Source organism: Bombina bombina, chromosome 2 (genome assembly GCF_027579735.1).
Source record: "Bombina bombina isolate aBomBom1 chromosome 2, aBomBom1.pri, whole genome shotgun sequence".
NCBI classification, from domain to species: Eukaryota; Metazoa; Chordata; class Amphibia; order Anura; family Bombinatoridae; genus Bombina; species Bombina bombina.
This window is the reverse complement of record NC_069500.1, coordinates 800,385,948-800,405,515: the sequence shown is the minus strand read 5'-3', so window position 1 is coordinate 800,405,515 and position 19,568 is coordinate 800,385,948. Positions and strand designations below refer to the sequence as shown.

Sequence of the window (19,568 nt, the reverse complement as noted above, 5' to 3'; positions counted from 1 at the left end):
TTCATACTTGCATCAATCATAACCGATAAGAGCATTTACCACAGCTCTTTTACAAAAAGTAAAAAAAAAAGGAGTTTAAATCAGGACAGAAACATTGAAAAATATATTATAAAACACTAAAGGCTAGATTACAAGTGGGATATTATTAGCGCTCCACTTTGTAATACCAGCAAACGATAATGTGCGCTGTTATTACAAGTAAATCGCAATGGGAACTCCTATGGGAGTAGGCATCAGAACCTTGCAAAGCGAAGGAGGTAAGTAGCACAGTGATTGGCAGCATTTTTAAATATATATTTATATATACATATATATTGATGTGTTAATATGTGTATATACACATATTAACACGTAAATATATATGTATATAATCATATACATATATATTTACATATATTTACATTGCGGTCTATGGAAACACACAGTTCACATAAACTGCAATGTAAAGGCACTTTTCAGTGCCATTTTTTTTCTAACACTCCACTCCCACCAACTTTAAAGCCCCAAAACTGCCTAGTGCGGTTATTTTTAATAAAAAAAAAAAAAAGGTAATTTTTTTTTAAATTAAGAACTATAATAATGCCCTCTATTTTGAGGGCATTTGAGGCACTTTTAGAAAATTAACCAGAGATCTAAGCTCGCTCCACTTGTAATCTAGCTAGATAAAATGACAATTTGTATGCACTTTTAAATAATAAAATCTGAAGGCCTAATTCAGTAATTGCAAAACTGTATTCAAGCAGAGGTCCAATAAAACATTGAAAAAGCATCTGGAGCTGCTGAAAACATCCACTTTACTATTTTAAAAACATCATACAAAAAAAAAACCAATCAAACAAAAAGAGATTAAGGGGCCGATTTATCAAGTTCCGTATGGAACTTGATGCCCCTGTTTCCGCGCGAGCCTTCAGGCTCGCTTGAAACAGAAGTTATGAAGCAGCGGTCTAAAGACCGCTACTCCATAACTTGTCCGCCTGCTCTGAGGCCGCGGACAGAAATCAACCCGAACGAATACGATCGGGTTTATTGACACCCCCTGCTAGTGAACGATTGGCCGCAAATCTGCAGGGGGCGGAATTGCACCAGCAGTTCACAAAAACTGCTTGTGCAATGATAAATGCAGCGTATGCTGTCTGCATTTATCGATGTGCAGCGGACATGATACGCTACATAGTATCATGTCCACTTGCACTATGATAAATCTACCCCTTGGCCTTAATCCAAGATCCTACCCTGTTTGTTGCTAGACGACAAAGTGTCAGCTAATCTGCTTGCAACCATCTCTTTAAATGCTAAAAACACTGTTCTTCTTTTACTCATTTTGAAGAAAGAAAAAGTTTAAAATGTTGTTGAGAAAAGCAGAATATTTCTGTTTTGGACGGTAATAGGATTTATTTTTCACATCTGAAATAATTTCTCATATGCTTTTCTAATTTTAGAGAGAAAAATATCTATGATAATACTGGCCCTGCAGGTAAGTATCATATACTGTTAATATAAATGTTTTAAACCTTTAATTGTGCATGATGACATGTGGGTATCATCTACACATATGTTGTCACACCTAGGGGGCGCTTTCAGAGCTCATAGTGCCCCCTCTGCACTTACCCCCGATGCTGATGGCATCACCACAGCCTGGAAACCCAGAAGTGTTAGGCAGCTGCACAGGACTTAAAGGGACATGAAACCTAAAAAAAAATGTCATGATTCAGAGAGAGAATGCAAATTTAAACAACATTCCAATTTACTTTAATTACGTAATTTGCTTAATTCTTCAGATATCCTTTGTTGAAGAAATAGCAATGCACATGGGTAAGCCAATCACACGAGGCATCTATGTGCAGCCACTAATCAGCAGCTACTGAGCTTATTTATATTTGCTTTTCAACAAAGGATATCAAGCGCATGAAGCAAATTAGATAATGGAAGTAAATTGGAAAGTTGTTTAAAATTGTATGTTTTACCTAAATCATTAAAGACAAACATGTGTTTCATGTTCTTTTAAGGGAGCTGGATGGGGGTGGTAAGTATTTAAACCCATCAATCTTACGTTTTTCACAGTGCTAGCTCATGTGTGTCATATAGATAACATTGTGCTCACTCCTGTGAAGTTACCTAGGACTCAGCACTGATTGGCTAAAATGTATGTCTGTCAAAAGAATTGAAATATGTGGGCAGTTTGCAGAGGCTTAGATACAAGGTAATCGCAGAGGTAAAAAGTATATTAATATAACTGTGTTGGTTATGCAAAACTGGGGAATGGGTAATAAAGGGATTATCTATCTTTTTAAACAATAAAAATTCTGGTGTAGACTGTCCCTTTACAGGGACAATAAAGTCAAAATTAAACTTTCATGATTTAAATAGAGCACTTCATTTTTTTAAAATCAACGTGGTGAGTGACGAGGCGAAAGAAGACGTAGGCTGTTTGTGGTGAATAAAAATATCATTGTATAGTCTGGCTAAATGAGAGACAATCTCTGAAGATAAGATTTTGTAGAATTCATTGGGCAATCCATCCGGACCAGCTGCCTTGTTTAGGGAAAGTTTGGCAATTATTTTTTCAATCTCTTCCCTTGTAATGGGAGCATTAAGTCTAGCAATCTCCTCAGGAGTTGCCATAGGAAAGATGATTTTACTATAGAATTCAGTCGCTTTGTCTATATCAAACTCCGTATTAGTATAGAGTTGCTGATAATATTGATGAAATATATTTGTAATTTCTTCAGATTTAACTAAATATTTCCCATTATGTTGGATTTTGTCAATATTGGATTTTTTATTCTCGTTCTTAATTAATTTAGATAGCATTTTTCCAGATTTATTTCCAAATTTATGCAGTTTAGCCTGCAGCCTCAACTCGCTAAATGTTTCCTGAGTTAAATGAAAGGTATCTCTCGCGGTTTTAGCTCGAAGGTATCTAGCCCAATTCACAGGAGTTTTTTCCAGTAAATAAAGATTGTAAGAGTTAATTAATGAATTATGAACTTCCTTTTCTCTTGCTTTTCTTCTCTTATTTTGAGTAACAGAATATGCGATAATTTCCCCTCTGAGGACTGCTTTAGCAGTTTCCCAGAAGATGTCTGTGCGTTCGACATAGTTGATATTAAATTGAGCATACTCCGTAAATTTATTCCTCAGCCACTGTTTGAACTTCAAATCAGTGAAGAGATAATAAGGGAAGAAGAATCGCAAGGTCTTTGAACTGGATTGAGCCCGAGTAAATTCAAGAGATATAGGCCCGTGGTCTGATAAAAAAATTGGCATTATCTCAGATTTTATCATTGTGGAGTTCAAATGATCGCTGATTAAGAACAAGTCAATCCTCGACAAGGTTTTGTGAGCCTTGGATAGGCAGGTGAAATCTTGAATGTCAGGATTCTGATATCTCCAGATGTCTCGTAAAGAGAGGATCAGTTTAATATTCTTAATCATTTTAGAGTCAAGATTATCCTTCTTCTGTTTCAAGGACTTAGTGTCTTTTCTAAGTCTATCTATTGGACATTGAGGGGCCATATTGAAGTCCCCCCCCAAGATTAAGTGGCCTTCCATACTAGAAAGGAGTTTAGCTTGTAATGAATCCCAAAATTCAGGGTCAGTTTTATTCGGGCCATATACATTACAGATTGTATATTTTGCCTGTCCAATTTTCACTTTAACTAGGACATACCTCCCCCCGGGGTCAGCCTCAGATTGTAGAATCTCCGCTTTAATTTTTTTACCTATAAGTAATGCAACTCCCCTTTTCTTCCCTACACTCGGAGCCGCATATACTTCCTTTACCCAGGATGATTTTAATTTTAATGACTCTTCTAAATTTAAGTGAGTTTCCTGTATTAAACCAATATCTGCCTGGGCTTTCCGCAGGTGTGATAAAATTGCCTTACGTTTAATGGGGGAAGAAATTCCCCCTACATTCCAGGATATGATTTTAAAGTTATCAGTTTTATACGCCATGTATCTTTAAAAAAGAAAGGGAAAAGATTGGGAGACATGAGTGGAAAAAGAGAACCGGGCGGCATGAAAAAAAAAAAAAAAAAAAAAAAAAAAGGGAAAACAAAAGGGGGGGGGGGGGGGAAGAAGGGAAAGAAAGAGAGAAGGTGGGGATTCCAATTCTTCATTTTTATAACTGCCATCGCCAAACTACTGGTTTCAGAAAATGCTAAGTTGTGGGTTATGTTTGTGTGTCTAGTGTCTTAAAAAGATTTTCAGCAACTTGGACATCATCAATCATATGTGTTATCCCCCTAATTACCACTTTCAGTTTGGAGGGATAAATCAGGACCGCCCTATACCCATGTTGGATGAATTTGGAGCAAATCGGAGCCATCTCCCTTCTCTTTAAAGCTGTATCTGCCGCAAAGTCCTGAAAAATCATAATTCTATTATCATCTATCGTAATAGGTTGGTTCTTACGAAAATATTGCAATAAAAGATCTTTATCTTTATAATTAAGTAATCTTACGATTATAGGTCGAGGTCTACTGCTGTTATTTCTGTCTAAACGTAGAGAGCCTATTCTGTGGACTCTTTCGACTATAATCGATGGATGAGTAGAAGGGATTTTTAGAGCTTTAGTGAGAGTGTCAGATATAAAGGTATCCAGATTTTCAAATTTCTTACTTTCAGGGAGGCCTATTATTCTTAGATTATTTCGTCTGGACCGGTTTTCAAGGTCCTCTACCCTGTCCATCACTTTTTGTAGTTTTTTGGCTGAGGTCTCAATTTTGGTACTATGTATAGTGGCTTGATCTTCTAGATCCGATACCCTCTGCTCTACTTCTTGCAGCCTGCTCGAGAACTGCCTCACCTCATGAGTTAATGAGGAGATATCTTGCTTAATTTCAATTTTAAGTAAGTCAAATTTAGGGGCTAGGGCCTCTAAAATATTAGTCACCAGTATCTGCATATTAAAATTTTCTGGTATTGGTGTCACGTTAATGGGATTTATTTGTTCAACAACTGGGTCTGGCGTGTTCTTAAGTTTTCTGTCTCTATGCCTTCCTGCCATATTTGGGGAAGGGATTTTGGGGGAGTTAGAAAGGAATCTGTCCATGTATCGTGTGAATGTGAGTGAGATTTAAGTGCTACACAAGGTGGGGAAAAAAAAAAAAAAAAGGGGGGGAGGAGTATTGTGAGTGGTTAATTAGTTATAAGGGTAAGTGAGGTAGTGCTAGTGAAGTGAAAGTGAGGGAAAAGGGAGTGTCTGGGGGCTCCAAGAGCCCAGGAGTGCTAGCGAGCTTAGGGCCCGATACTGTATCAAATGTGCTGGGTAACCCAGTAGATTAAACTATCATTTGTGTGAGCCAAAAAGAAAAAAAAAAAAAGTTTATTGCGATAACACAGACTTATTCTTCTCCAACCCCCCAAAGTCCAGGTCACGCTTCTACCAGTATTAATTTACTATATTATTGATCCTCTATTAGAATTAGCCAATAGGCGTGGTTTTTGACCAGGGCAAGCAATTATTCTTTCGAGAGAGCAAAGTGTGCAAACAATTTTAGAAATGTATTCTTCAGAGTCTCAGATGTATACTATCCATTTATAATGAGCCTAGTAATATTTAGTGTACCCCATTACTCTATTTTAAGCATGGTAGCAAGATAATTAAATTTTTAGTTATATCAGATTGTATTTGTAAAGCAATTAGGCTAGCTGCAAATTTTTCAATTTTGATCACAAGCACAGTAGGTACAGAGGAGAAAAAAGGAAAAAGAGTAAGCTACAAAGACAAAACAAGATTCATACATTCCGCTGACAATTAGAGGGAAACAAATTGACACCTCTGAGTTTTTCCCTAGTTAGTAATAAATTACTATGACAATTAAGCTTGGCTTTAGATCAGTTATGTCTGTAACTTAAACTAGAAGTAAATTTACTTGATTAGGGAAATATATGTCAGACAAGAGAGGAACTGTATGTAGATTCCTGAGGTTAATTAAGTGTTCATAACTTTAATTTAAAACTCCCAGTCTCACTAAGAGCTACAAGCACTTATGTTCCCCTAAAAATGCCTTAGATAACTTATTCTCTATTATTCTGACTGCCCATGTAAGGTATAAGCATACGAAAAGTCAGAAAAAAAAAAAAAAAAAAAAGAAAAGAGAGAAAAAAAAAGGAAAAAAACAAAAAACAAAAAAAACAGAAAAACAACGCAGTTAAAGTCACTACTATGAACCTGACAATATGGCCCAATACCCTCTTACAAATGTATTGTAAGATTTTATATTTTGAGATTCTGTTAATAAGCCCAAGTCCATGGAGCATAGGAGAGTCAAAGATCTAACAACTCATATAATATGATATTAATTTTCAGCGTTGACTCTACTCCTTTAGCCAAAAAAAAAAAAAAAAAAAGAGTTGTGGTTTTTAAACCAAGCAAGCCATAATAGTCTTGGTGTGAAAAGATATAATATGTGAATGTAAGGCTAAGTCCACCAGAGCCTTTATATAACAGTTCCAGCAGTAAAGAGAATAAATCTGCAAAGAGTCTCTTGTACAAAGTTAGAAAGCTTAATATTTTAGGCTCAATACGGCAGGTGTCCTTGCACCAAGACTGCAAGATAAATACTTATTAGCAGTTCTATGAATATTACAGCAGTAAAGGCAGAGTTAGATATAATAGTCCAGGGCAGGAAAGTCCTAGGAAAAGGTGTAGTAACTTGTAAGTCCACTCCTCAAGTATGCTTGAGCCACTCAGTGCTATTTAATGTTTAGATTGAAAAAGATGGGTAATTTGAGCGGCATCCCCATGTGTTATAAAACATTGTATCTTTTCCTCTTTAAATGTCCCAGACCGTGGCCCTTTAAAGCCAGTGACCCCTTGCCTTTAAGAACCGTTGTACCCCTCTGAGCAGCTTGGCAGCCCCCTTCTTTACAGCCTCCAACAAAGTTGTACACAGTAGATACTTTACGATATCGACAAGAGCCCAAAGGCAAGAGAGACTCACCCCTCCTTATGCTATCAAGCCGCCTCTCTCCATCCGTGATGCTGGCTTCTTGTTCTCCACGGAGCACCTAGGACTGGAGGGGATCCACCCTCGGCACTCTCCGCTCCACAGGTCCAGACGCCAATCGCACGCTCAACTCCCCTCTCGCAGCACCGGTGGGAGGGGGGAGCGTGATGACGTAGCGGCGGTGAGAGAGCCACACAGCGGCGGTGAGAGAGCCGCAGGATGCCACCGGAATGCCGGGTCTCCGATTCAGGACCGCGCAGAACTCCCTCCCGCGCAGCACCGGTGGGGGAGGGAGAAGAGCAAACTTCAGACAGGGTCCTCCCCAGGAAAACAGGTATGAATAGTATTCTGTGCTGCGGACTTGAAGTTAGTCTGGCGGGGCGGTAGGCGCTAGGAGGGGGAGGACAGCTTGTGCACTAGATTGATCGGGCTTTGCCAGCGGAGTAGAAAATTTCACCAATGATAAAGGGGTAAGTGATCAAGGTGGCACTACTGTAGCTGAGTAGAACGCCAGGTTGCTTTCAATAAAGCAGAGTCAAGATGGTGGCAGTCTGAATTGGACTTAAAACCTGTGGGTTGACAGACCACAGGGTTAGGTTCCAGAGTAGTTCTTCTCTTACTGGCCCAGAAGACAGCCCCAAGATTTGAGGCAAGGCGCGAAGGAATCAGCCGCCAGTGATTAGAGGTCTGGAGTAACGAGCTGAGCTACATCTGTACAGCTCCTCCTCCACCGGAACCCAGAGCTAGCAGAGCACTTCATTTTAAACAACTTTCCAATTCACTTTCATTTTCAAAATGTGCACAATCTTTTTATATGCACACTTTTTGAGGCACTAGCTCCTACTGAGCATGTGCAATAATTCAGAATGTATACGTATATGCATTTTGTGATTGGCTGATTGCTATCACATGATTCGATGGGAAGGAAAATAAAAATAACTTTGAAATTTGTCAGAAAAAAAAATCTACTAACATGAAATTTAAACAAAGTGCTTTTGCATTGCCTTTTTATTATCATGCTATTCTACTATGTTTAGTGGTCCTTTAACCACACTATTTGCAGGCTGTGGGTCTCTAGGCAATATCTAAAAGATCATCAAAAAGGCCTTGAGACCCCCCATGACCCCTGGTTTAAAAAACAACTTTTATATGAGATTGCATAATCACGAACAGCTTTTTAGTGGGAATGAGTCTATATGCCTGCTAAGTCCAAACTCATTAACGACAGTGCATATATTATTGAATTTTTAATCTGGAATAAACATTGGTGACTATAACTAGCCTTTTTGGGCCAAAACACACCTGAGAACGCAGGTTCCAATAGATTGTGATTGAGGCTTATGTTAGAGAATCCTCTATTTTTAGGATAATTTGTTTTTAACTAGTCGTAAGACCTTCTAATTGCAATGATTGTCACATGCACTCAAATACTGATGTGCAACCAAGCTCACAGCCAAGGCCGGATTGGCCTACCAGGATATCAGGAGATTTCCCAGTGGGCCGCAGCAGCTGGGGCTGGAAAGCTACAATTTAAAGAGGGGATTAATGGATGCAATAGGGATGTCGGCTGTCTATATAAAAACAATCTGGCACTTTTTTTTAATACAATTTTAAAACAATGTAATTTTTACAAATAATAATAGAGGAAGGAGTATCCCAGTAATCCCCTTTGAAAAAAACTGGGTGTGTGCATTCTACTGACTCAAACTAAAATAGGGCTGGTCTCCACATTTTCCAGGGCTGCTTTTTATTCCCAGTCCGGTCGTGCTTACAGCTTTAGAGGCCACAAATAATTATATCTACATGTATATGCAGCTATATAAACAATTATACTGTTATGTTTCAATAAGGATTATGTACCAATATATCTGATTTGGATAAACCAGGGTTGTTGCTCTTGTATATGTGTACCCAATAACCAGTTTTAGAGTTAATGAGTATAATAGATTGAGCAATGGTTAACAGAGCAGGAAATACTGCTGAAGGTAAATAATTTATAATTAATAAAGCCCAATAACAATTCAGAATGGAAACTGCAGACAGAACTCCAGAGTTTAAGTATATGCTAGAACTGAAGGAGTTTCGCTATATGACACAGAATACTATTGAATATTAAGAATAAGCTAGTTTCTGTGGAGTTTGATAAGGTGAATGCTGAGTTAGCGATGCAAGTAGGCAGAGTGAAATCAACTTGATACAACATAACAAGTATCCAGTAAGCGAGGAACTGCCTGGTATCACACATTGCACAGTTAATGATTCCACAAAGACTTACTGGTAGTATCGAGCAAAAGTATCACTTATGAGATTTATTGCAATATCTGAAAAGAGACGGTTCAACACAGTACCTTTATCCAGAAGTAAGTGCTTGTATGAGAGGTTTACCTTCCCTGCGTGCGTCGGCACAACAAACAAGGATTCGTGCAGAGCGGTGAGCTGGGGGCGGAGTCGGATTCCAGACTGTGAGGCGAAGACTCCGGGTATTCAGCTGCGGTTGTGTGAAAATGAAATAAACAGAGAACCCAGCTAGTTGCAATAAGGGTTAGTGGTGGAAAACACTGAAGGCTCAAGAGAAAAAAAATATAAAGCTGCAAAAAGTAAACAGCTGAGATTAGTCTCTGTAAAGGCTTAAGTGAGCAATTTACAGGCTGAGAGACCTGAGAGAGAAAGCGTCAGTCTGAATCACAGATCAGCTGTGAAATAAACTTCAATTATCAGACAACAACCCTAGCAGGAAGTGAGCGTAAATAGGCATAGGAAGTGGAAAAAAGGGATATGCCTTTAAGGTATATCACATATACATCCATATTTATGTATGCTTATGTTAATGTATATTTATTTAAGGTGTGAAGGGTTATGGAAACACTGCGTGGGCTCCGTGCCTCATCATTTAGCCATTGGCTTCCTTACTTAGTAGTTGCACCATTGGATTACAACACTCATACATTAGACCTATACATATAGGCATGTTCACAAACATTTCACTGTAAAATACAGTAGTAAGTAGTAAAGCTTTGCTCTCTCACTCTCTCTCCCCTCTCTTTTGCTGTCTCTCTCTCCCTCTCTTTTGCTGTCTCTCTCCCTCTCTTTTGCTCTCTCTCCCCCTCTCTTTTGCGCTCTCTCCCCCTCTCTTTTGCTCTCTCTCCTCTCTTTCTTTTACTCTCTCCCCTTTCCTTTGCTCCCTCTCCCCTCTCTCTCTTTTTGCTCTCTCTCTCTCTCTCTCTCTCTCTCTCTCTCTCTCTCTCTCTCTCTCTCTCTCTCTCTCTCCCCTCTCTCTTTTGCTGTATCTCTCCCTGTCTTTTGCTCTCCCCCCTCTCTTTTGCTGTCTCTCCCCCTCTCTTTTGCTGTCTCTCTCCATCTCTTTTGCTCTCTCTCCCCTCTCTTTTGCGCGCTCTCTCTCCTCTCTCTCTTTTACTCTCTCGCTTTTCTTTTGCTCTATCTCCCCCCTCTCTTTTGCTCCCTCTCTACCTCCTCTCTTATGCTCTCTCTCTCCCCCCTCTCTTTTGCTCTCTCTCTCCCCCTCTCTTTTGCTCTCTCTCTCTCTAACCTCACTTTGCTCTCTCTCCCCCCCTCGCATTTGCTCTCTCTCGCACTCTCTTTTGCTCTCTCTCCCCCTCTTTTGCTCTCTCTCTCCCCCACTTCTGCTCTCTCTCTCTCTCCCCCATTTCTGCTCTCCCCTCTCTTTTGCTCTCTCTCCCCCTCTTTTGCTGTCTCTCTCCCTCTCTTTTGCTCTCTCTCTTCCCCCTCTCTTTTTCTCTATCCACTCTATTTTGCTCTCTCACTCTCTCTCCCCTCTCTTTTGCTGTCTCTCTCCCTCTCTTTTGCGCTCTCTCCCCCTCTCTTTTGCGCTCTCTCCCCCTCTCTTTTGTGCTCTCTCCCCCTCTCTAGTGCTCTCTCTCTCCTCTCTCTCTTTTACTCTCTCCCCTTTCCTTTGCTCCCTCTCCCCTCTCTCTCTTTTTGCTCTCTCTCTCTCCCCTCTCTCTTTTGCTGTATCTCTCCCTGTCTTTGCTCTCCCCCCTCTCTTTTGCTGTCTCTCCCCCTCTCTTTTGCTGTCTCTCCCCCTCTCTTTTGCTGTCTCTCTCCATCTCTTTTGTTCTCTCTCCCCCTCTCTTTTGCGCGCTCTCTCTCCCCTCTCTCTTTTACTCTCTCTCCCCTCTCTCTTTTACTCTCTCCCTTTTCTTTTGCTCTATCTCCCCCTCTCTTTTGCTCCCTCTCTACCCCCTCTCTTTTGCTCTCTCTCCCCCCTCTCATAACGTGCAACTTGTAATCTTGTCCTTTATTTTTTACAAAGTTCCCAGGCTCCAGTTTTCTGTCATTTTTTATATTCATCATTTTCATAAAGCCATTTCATACAAGTTAAGCATAACTATCAATACCCTTTAAGCCAGTGTTTCCCAAATCCAGTCCTCAGGACCCTTACTCAGGCCAGATATTCATTGTATATTAACTAGAGCACAGGTGAAACATTCAGCTCACCCATCAACTGATTATTTCGTATGTGCTCATGATGAATATCTGGCCTGTTTAGGGTCCTAAACGAATAAGGTTGGGAAACACTGCTTTAAGCACTAATATGAAAAGTATGTTTTTTTTATGAATATTTTAAATTAAACTTACACTGTTTCTGTAGCATAATCCAAATAATAGTATTAACATTTTCACATGATACATATAAACAGTATGGAGAAACAATTGAACCCATTATACAGGCAATCTACAAAACTATAAAAGACAAAGTCACATTTACATTGGTGGTGTTAATTGTTTGCAGCCAGCTGTTAAAGTATAACATTCATCTATTGATAAGTATAATACTATCTGGCAGTTTACAAAGCTGTCTGTTTTTATTTATTTATCATTATTAGTATTATATTTTGTACTAACCAAAGCATGTCAGTCTATTAAAGGGATAGGAAAGTCAAAATTAAACTTGCACTTCTCTTGATAGCCCTTGTTAAAAAAGAATATGCACATATCCTACACTAGTGGGAGCTAGCTGCTGATTGGTGCCTGCAGTCCTGCACACATTTGTCTCTTGTGATTGGCTAACTAGATGTGTTCAGATGGCTGCCAGTAGTGCAATTTTGTTCATTCAGCAAATGATAACAAAATAATTAAATATATTTGATAATAGAAATAAATTGGAAAGTTAAAATTGTATGTTCTATCTGAATTATAAAAGAAAATGTTGGGGTTTCGTGTCCGTTTAATGTTTTTTTTTATGGCTTGTCAAATGCATATTAGTACTTTACATTTTTTTTTAAAAGGAAAGAAAGAAGAAAAAGCACAATAATGTACATGACAATGTATGCAATGAGCATAATTTTAGAAAAGGCATCCATTCATTATTTATTTTGATTTACTTTATTTTAGAAGAAATATATGATGACACCGAGTTGATCTCCACCTCATTACCTGCGGTGCCTTCTAAACAAAGGTGATCATTATTTTATTTTTTATATATTTTCTTTGTGACCTTACAAATAAAGCTCTGTAGTCATATTTAAAACAAAGAGATAGAAAGAAATCTATTGTATTTGTTAGAAATAAGAGAAACATTAAAGTAAATGCCTAATACGATTTTACAATAATGTTGTATCGCAACCCTGAATCCTAGACAGCAATATTATATAATGCTATTGTCAGGAAGAAAGTCATCTATTACTCTATTTCTTCAGATGTTTGTATAAAACAAATTCTAATTTAGCGGTTGGTATCAAATTGTAATAGAGATTTAATTATGATTGTAAGGAAGAACCCACAAAATTAGAAATATCATAAAAGTCATGGAAGTTTAAATCTCTTTTTTTTCTGGGAGTTTTTTATATAGCAGTGGTACTCATCATTTGTTGACGTGAGAACCTTTTGAATAATCATTAATATGTTTTTGAATCTCCTGCAACATTCCAAGGGCTCCATTAATGTTGTACATTGAGAAAAACCCTTAAAACAAGATACATTATTAAATATGTAAGCAGTATTTCACAATATAAAAATGAATCAACGTTCACAAACAATGGGCCAGATTACGAATGGATAACTAATGTTTATGAGGGGTGTTTGCATACTCTTTTAAAAGGGGAATATTAGTGGTGTTTAAGATCCACAGTAATCGTTAGAAGCATTTATGCTAGTGATCTCAAAGTACAGGCCCCAGGGCCAAATGCGGCCCTCAAGATAGTTTCATCTAGCCCTCCCTCGTTTAATAAGTAAACCATTATTTGAGGTGTCAGTTTTTTTTAGGGTTCTAAGAGGTGTAACTAGTTGATATTCTATATAGGCACACACAAGACAAATATAAAGACAATGAGGCCTATTTATCATATGTCTGTTGGACCTGATCCGACAGTGCGGATCAGGTCCGACAGACATCGCTGAATGCGGAGAGCAATATGCTCTTCATATTCAGCATTGCACCAGCAGCTCTTGTGAGCTGCTGGTGCAACGCCGCCCCCTAAAGACTCGCTGCCTATCAGCCGCCAGCAGGGGGTGTCAATCAACCCGATCGCACTCAATCGGGTTGAATTCCAGCGATTCCTGTCCGCCTTTTCAGAGCAGGCGGACAGGGTTATGGAGCAGCGGTCTTTAGACCCCTGCTTCATAACTTGTGCTTCTGGCGAGACTTCAGGCGTCAAGCTCCATACGGAGCTTGATAGATAGGCCCCAAAGCATCCAGTGTAGACTCCTACCACACACTGCATTGGGTAAATGTCACTTTTTATGTTACTATACAGTTTCAAGATGCTCACTTTATTGGTACTTACAAGATAAATATACAACTGTGTATGTCTATTGTGGGCTACAACTCCCACTATTCACTACTACTTAGATAAATGTCACTTCCATTTCCTAATATATCCAGTTACGGAGCACTTACTCAGTTCAAGCGGCCCCTATGGGAGAAGAACAGTTGGTCAGTGGCCCCAAGATACTTTCAGTTTGATACCCCTGATTTATGCAATATGCTAATGTTTTGGCAAAATGATTCTGTTAAAAAAAATCACTGCAGATGACCCAAATCTAAGGTTGTCAGGATGGCAGCCATTCTAATTAGCATATATTTGCATAATTATAAAACATAACTCAGAAACTCAAGCTGTTATGGCTGATTTTAAATGATCATTTGCTTAAAATAAGATTCCTTAACATTTCCAGCCATTCCATCTGTATGGTAAACCTGATACAGCTTAAAGGGACATGAAACCCAAAAATATTTCTTTCATGATTCAGACAGAGCATACAATTTTAAACAACTTCCCAATTTACTTCCATTATAAGTTTTGCTTCATTCTCTTGGTATTGTTGAAGAAGCAGCAATGTACTACTGGGAGCTAGCTGAACACATTGGTAAGCCAATGACAAGAGACATATATGTGCAGCCTCCAATTAGCAGCTATCTACCAGCTCCTAAGCCTACCTAGGTATGCCTTTCAACAAAGGATATCAAGAGAACTAAGCAAATTAGATGATAGAACCAAATTGGAAATATGTTTACAATTTTATACTCTATCTAAATCATGAAGGAAAAGCTTTGGGTTTCATATCCCTTTAAGACACAAGTAATTATTCATCCTCTTTTTTTTTTTAAATAGTGTTTTACATTATCTGCTAATAATACGTCTATGATTAAAGCCGACTAAGCTGAAATGTGCAAGGCAGTGTTTCTTACTGGATGCCTCTGTTGTTTACGCTTTTAATGAAGTCTGAATAAAAGCTTTTTTTACTTACCACTGGATGCTCAGGATCATCATTTTTCTTTATGCCTGTGTATAATACTATAACATGACTAATGCATATTTACATTTGTTTAGTTTGAGCTTCAGTGAGTTGTCTCACAGTTAAATGCTCCTCCTAAAATATTCAGGTAATAAAACACATATAGAACATGTACAGCAATGCTAATTGCTCATAATTATTAATGCATATGAAGCACATTATAACTTTCAGTTGCATCATTTATAGCTAAAAAAACTGAGCAAAAAGCATGAACAGTGTTTCTCAGCTGCAATCCCTGACTGCACCCTACAGTCCAGATTTAAGAGATTTTCCTGTGTTCAGGCTAACCAGAGTAAAAGCTACACATTTGGCTAAAGGGTTATTGAGAATATGAATTAAGAAAAAAAAAAAGCTAAAACTAGTATAATTATGTTTTTTTTTTTCCACTCACAATATATTTTTTTAAATTTCTGCTTGACTGTAGGTTTCAACAGGGTTACGTCACGAGAATGTTTCAAAGAAATCAAAGTCAGCTGAGGTAAAGTAAGATAATTCTGTATGGGATGTCCCAAAAATTGATATATATATATATATATATATAGTAGACCACCAATCACCTTGAATCTGTCAAAAATTATATTTAAACAAAAAAAAAAAGCACAAAGGGATAGCATTTTCTTCCTCAATAAAATCATTATTTCCCTAACTGCTGCCTGTTTTTATATTAACACTAATAACACTCTGACAGCTATTAACCCCTAAACCACCACAACCTATGTCACAATAATCCCCATTGGCAAAACCCCAACCACATTAACCCCTAAACAACAATGCAAAAATACCCTATCTGCCATTAATCCCCTAACCATTACAACTCTCAATACTAAAAATGACCCTCTGCTATTAACCACTAAACCGCAAGACACCATTACATAGGTTCTTCCCATTTACAGCCTAAAACACTAATTACCCCATAGAAACCCCCACCATATGTTTAGATCCCCCTAAAATGGCCCCTTACCTAAGATTACCCACCTAAACTAACACCTACCCTTAGAACTCCCAGCTATATTGACACTTATCCTAAGACTTCCATCTAAACTAACCCCAACCTAAGACCAAGCACCAAAACTCCCTCAACCAAAGGCCTTAAGTTATATATATATAAATATTCCCCATTCTACTTACTGTCCAAAGTGGCTGTTCTGGACTTTTTTTTATTCATATTGGCTGAATTATTTTTTTGCAATATGGACTCAAATGTGAAAATGAACATGTAACTGTAACTATACCAATGGTATACAATGTAGTAATGGTATCTCTTTTTATTTTACCATTAGGGAAAGTAAACCTGAAATACCAAAAAGAGAGGTTTCTAAAAACACCAAAAAAGAAGAAAAAGAAGCCAAAGAATTAAAGAAGAAATTTAAGGTAATTAAACAATATTTAATATTTAAATATTTTTGTTTTACTTAATTCCCTCCTCAGAGACTGTTAATATCCTGGATTCTTCGGGCTCAATTTATGAAGCTGAAGATACATGCTGACCTACACTCACAAAATAAAAAGCAGTATTTTGAAAGGGACACTGTAATCTATATTTCTTTCCTATGGCATGGAGAGTCCACAAAACATTCTAATTACTAGTGGGATATTCACTCCTTGCCAGCAGAAGGAGGCAAAGAGCACCCCAGCAGAGCTGTTAAGCATCTCTTCCCTTACCCATAACCCCCAGTCATTCTTTTTGCTTTGATCACGGGAGGATGGCGAAGATGGTGTCTGAAGATTTTAATCCTTTAAATAGGTATTTTTCCCTGCAAGGATTGGAGCTATGCTGTGTCCATGTCAATCTCTTTAGTATGAGTTGTTAATGGTGGTTATTAGCAGTTAGAAGATGGCGAGGTGGTCTTTGCTTAAACTTCTAACATTATTGCTATCCCTATTATAGAAAGCCAGAGTTGGTTACCCTGTTCTTTCTTTTCTATAGGTCTCTGGCAGATATGGTGAAGCTGCCACACCTCAGAAAACAGCTCCTACCTGACAAAGCAGGATCCACAGGTAAGTGCTTTCCCTTCTAGGTTTAAAGGTACCGGGGGTTAAATCCTTGTGGAAAGTATTTGAATCTGTTTGAGGGGCACTGCTTTTATGTGAAAAGAGGCATCATTTTTTATTTGGGGCTCAGAGATGGGAGAGTGTATGAAGTGTTTGACAGGTGTTTGTTTTACTTCTTACTTGTTGCAATCACTTTTCAGCTCAGCTTATTGGCTTCAATCACTTTTGCTGTGCTGCTGTTGGTTTTAGCGCCGTTTTTGTTTGGCGCAATTAAAAAAAAAAGCTTTTTATAAGTCATGTGTCCACTCCTCGGCACTTTCGTTTTCAACTTCTCTGTTCAGATCGGAGTTTGCCGCGGCGAGTGTGGAGGCTGCATTTTCTTCTACCTACAGCGGCAAGAGGATTTGGGCTGTTCCGGTAACAAGGAGGTGTTTTTTTGCTACCGGGTGTGTCCGGTTTTCTTTACTAGTGGGATAGCAACTTCTGGTGGGGTTTTAAATGCTTATGTATGTTTTATTGCTTCATATAAATAAACTTAATTTGGCATTTAATTTTTTAGGAACTGATACATCATAATGGACACTAATATTGAAGTTGATTCATTTGAAAAATGCTTATTGTGTTTGGAGGCTAAGATAGCTCCTCCTGTACAGTTTTGTTCTTCATGTCTAAATAAAACTTTAAAGTTTAAAGATGTCTCTCCCTGAGCTTCCTGTCTCTCAGGATAGTGTTATCCTAGCTATGCCTCAGTTTTCCCCTTAAGCTTCCCAAGCTTCACATGCATTGCCCTGCGGTTTCTCTCAACCTCCTGGGGGTGTTTTTTTACCTGGTGATTGCGCAGGGCAGATTGCTTCTGCAGCTTTATCAACTTTTCCAAAGGTTTCTGGTAAGCGTAAGAGGAAATCTAAAGATATTGATGTTAGTAAGCCAAGGGTGGACAACTGGGAGACGGATTTTCTAAGTAGGCAGACTTTTCATCCCGGAGAGTGGGCTCTCCACCCAGAGGTTTTCACAATGATAACTCTCAGGTGGGGGTTCCAGAGTTGGATCTGATGGCGTCTCGTCAAAGTGCCAAGCTTCCAAAGTACGGTTCAATTTCAAGAGATCCTCAAGCCGTTCTGGTTGATGCTCTAGCGGTTCCTTGGAGCTTCAATCTAGCAAACCTGTTTCCTCCATTTGTGTTTCTTCCACGAGTAATTGCTTGCATCAAACAGGAGAGAACTTTTGTGATTCTAATAGCTCCTGCATGGCCTCACAGGATCTGGTTCGCGGATCTGGTGATGATGTCATCTCTTCTGCCGTGGAGGTTACCATTCAGGAAGGACCGTCTACTTCAGGGTCCCTTCATCCAAATCTAGTTTCCTCAAAGCTGACTGCTTGGAGATTGAACATCTAAGTTTGGGTAGACGTGGCTTCTCTGAGAAAGTCATAGATACTATGCTTCAGGCTCGTAAACTGGTTACTTGCAGAGTTTACCATAGGGTATGGTGTAAATACCTTCATTGGTGTGATTCAAAAGGTTTTTCTTGGAACAAAGTAAGGGTTACTCGAATTTTGGCTTTTCTTCAGGAGGGCCTGGAGATGGGTTTGTCAGTCAGTACTTTGAAGGGTCAGATTTCTGTTCTGTCTATTCTTCTGCATAAACGTCGGGCAGTTCTGCCAGATGTGCAGTCTTTTGTTCAGGCCTTGGTCAGATTTAGGCCAGTGTTTAAATCTGTTGCTCCTCCTTAAATAAAAAAAACGTATTTTATGTAGAAAAGCTGAGTAAACTGGATGCAATAGCACTAATTAATCTCTCAGTGTGGCGGAGGGGGGGTAGGAGAGAGATTTTTTGAAAAAGCTGGTTGTGCTTATAGAACCCCAGACAGAATTAGAATATTTGAGATCAACAGGTAATGTGTGATGTCAAAGCGCTGATGCTAGAAAACTAATATAATGCAGTGGCAAATAATAAGGATTCCCTATACCCTTATAAAGACAAATGTTACCAAAGAAATGATTTCTGGTAATTTCTTACTAGAAATTGCTACCGCGCTGCTGTAGCAGCTTAAAGTGAAGGTAAAGTTTGCCGGTTTTCTCACCTTTACTATATAACTAACATACTATATAGTATGATCGCAATTTTTTTTAAATAATTTCAATATGTATTATTCTATTTTTAACTAATGTTTTTTACGTACTTTGCTGGTCTTCACTCCTCCCTCCATGAATTTCCTGGATTTTAAAGTCTATTACGTACAGAGTGGTCCCACCCGCTCTATACGTACTTCAAAAGCGCGTTCTCGCTTGCCGGACAAAGTGCGCATGCGCACACCTCGGCTTATCTTCTATTTGCGCCTGCGTGAGTGAAGTGAAATATTTTCTGGTCTCTATCGTAATTGCGCATGCGCTAAACTGGAGCGAGCCCGGGTAGGAAGTTAAAGGAAATAATGTCAACGCATGCGCAGAACGTCCAAATATGTTGTGACGTCAAATGACGGCTGCCTAACGGCCAGACTTACTATTGGATGATTAAAGAACGTGACCGGACCAAAAAATAAAACTAAAAAAACGGGCTGATTTGGAAACGATAAGAAATATAAAAGGCTTATAACTCGGTAAATATATTAAACTAATTAAATTGATGAATTAAAGTACCTCTAATTTTAAAAGTATTTACATTGCCACTAATCGAATCCTGCAAAGTTTACCTTCACTTTAATATATGTAGTATCTGGCTGATGCAAGATTGCTAGAATATGCTACAAATTTATTACAATTTAAAAATTTGTAACAATAAAAACTATACAGAACAAAAGAATATTACATAACAACATAAAAACATGAAATACAAATAGCATGTGG

At 38.5% G+C, this 19,568-nt stretch overlaps 1 protein-coding gene across 2 annotated transcripts in view; it reads left to right on the top strand.

Annotated features, from left to right (window-relative positions):
* Positions 1–19,568, top strand: part of LOC128649624 (PML-RARA-regulated adapter molecule 1) — a 348,542-nt gene that overhangs the window by 288,097 nt on the left and 40,877 nt on the right. For both annotated transcript variants that reach the window (XM_053702989.1, XM_053702988.1), the window contains exons 9-12: positions 1,440–1,474; positions 12,330–12,393; positions 15,157–15,210; positions 16,013–16,103. In XM_053702989.1, coding sequence (XP_053558964.1) covers positions 1,440–1,474; positions 12,330–12,393; positions 15,157–15,210; positions 16,013–16,103 — 244 coding nt within the window. The remainder of the gene's footprint in view (positions 1–1,439; positions 1,475–12,329; positions 12,394–15,156; positions 15,211–16,012; positions 16,104–19,568) is intronic.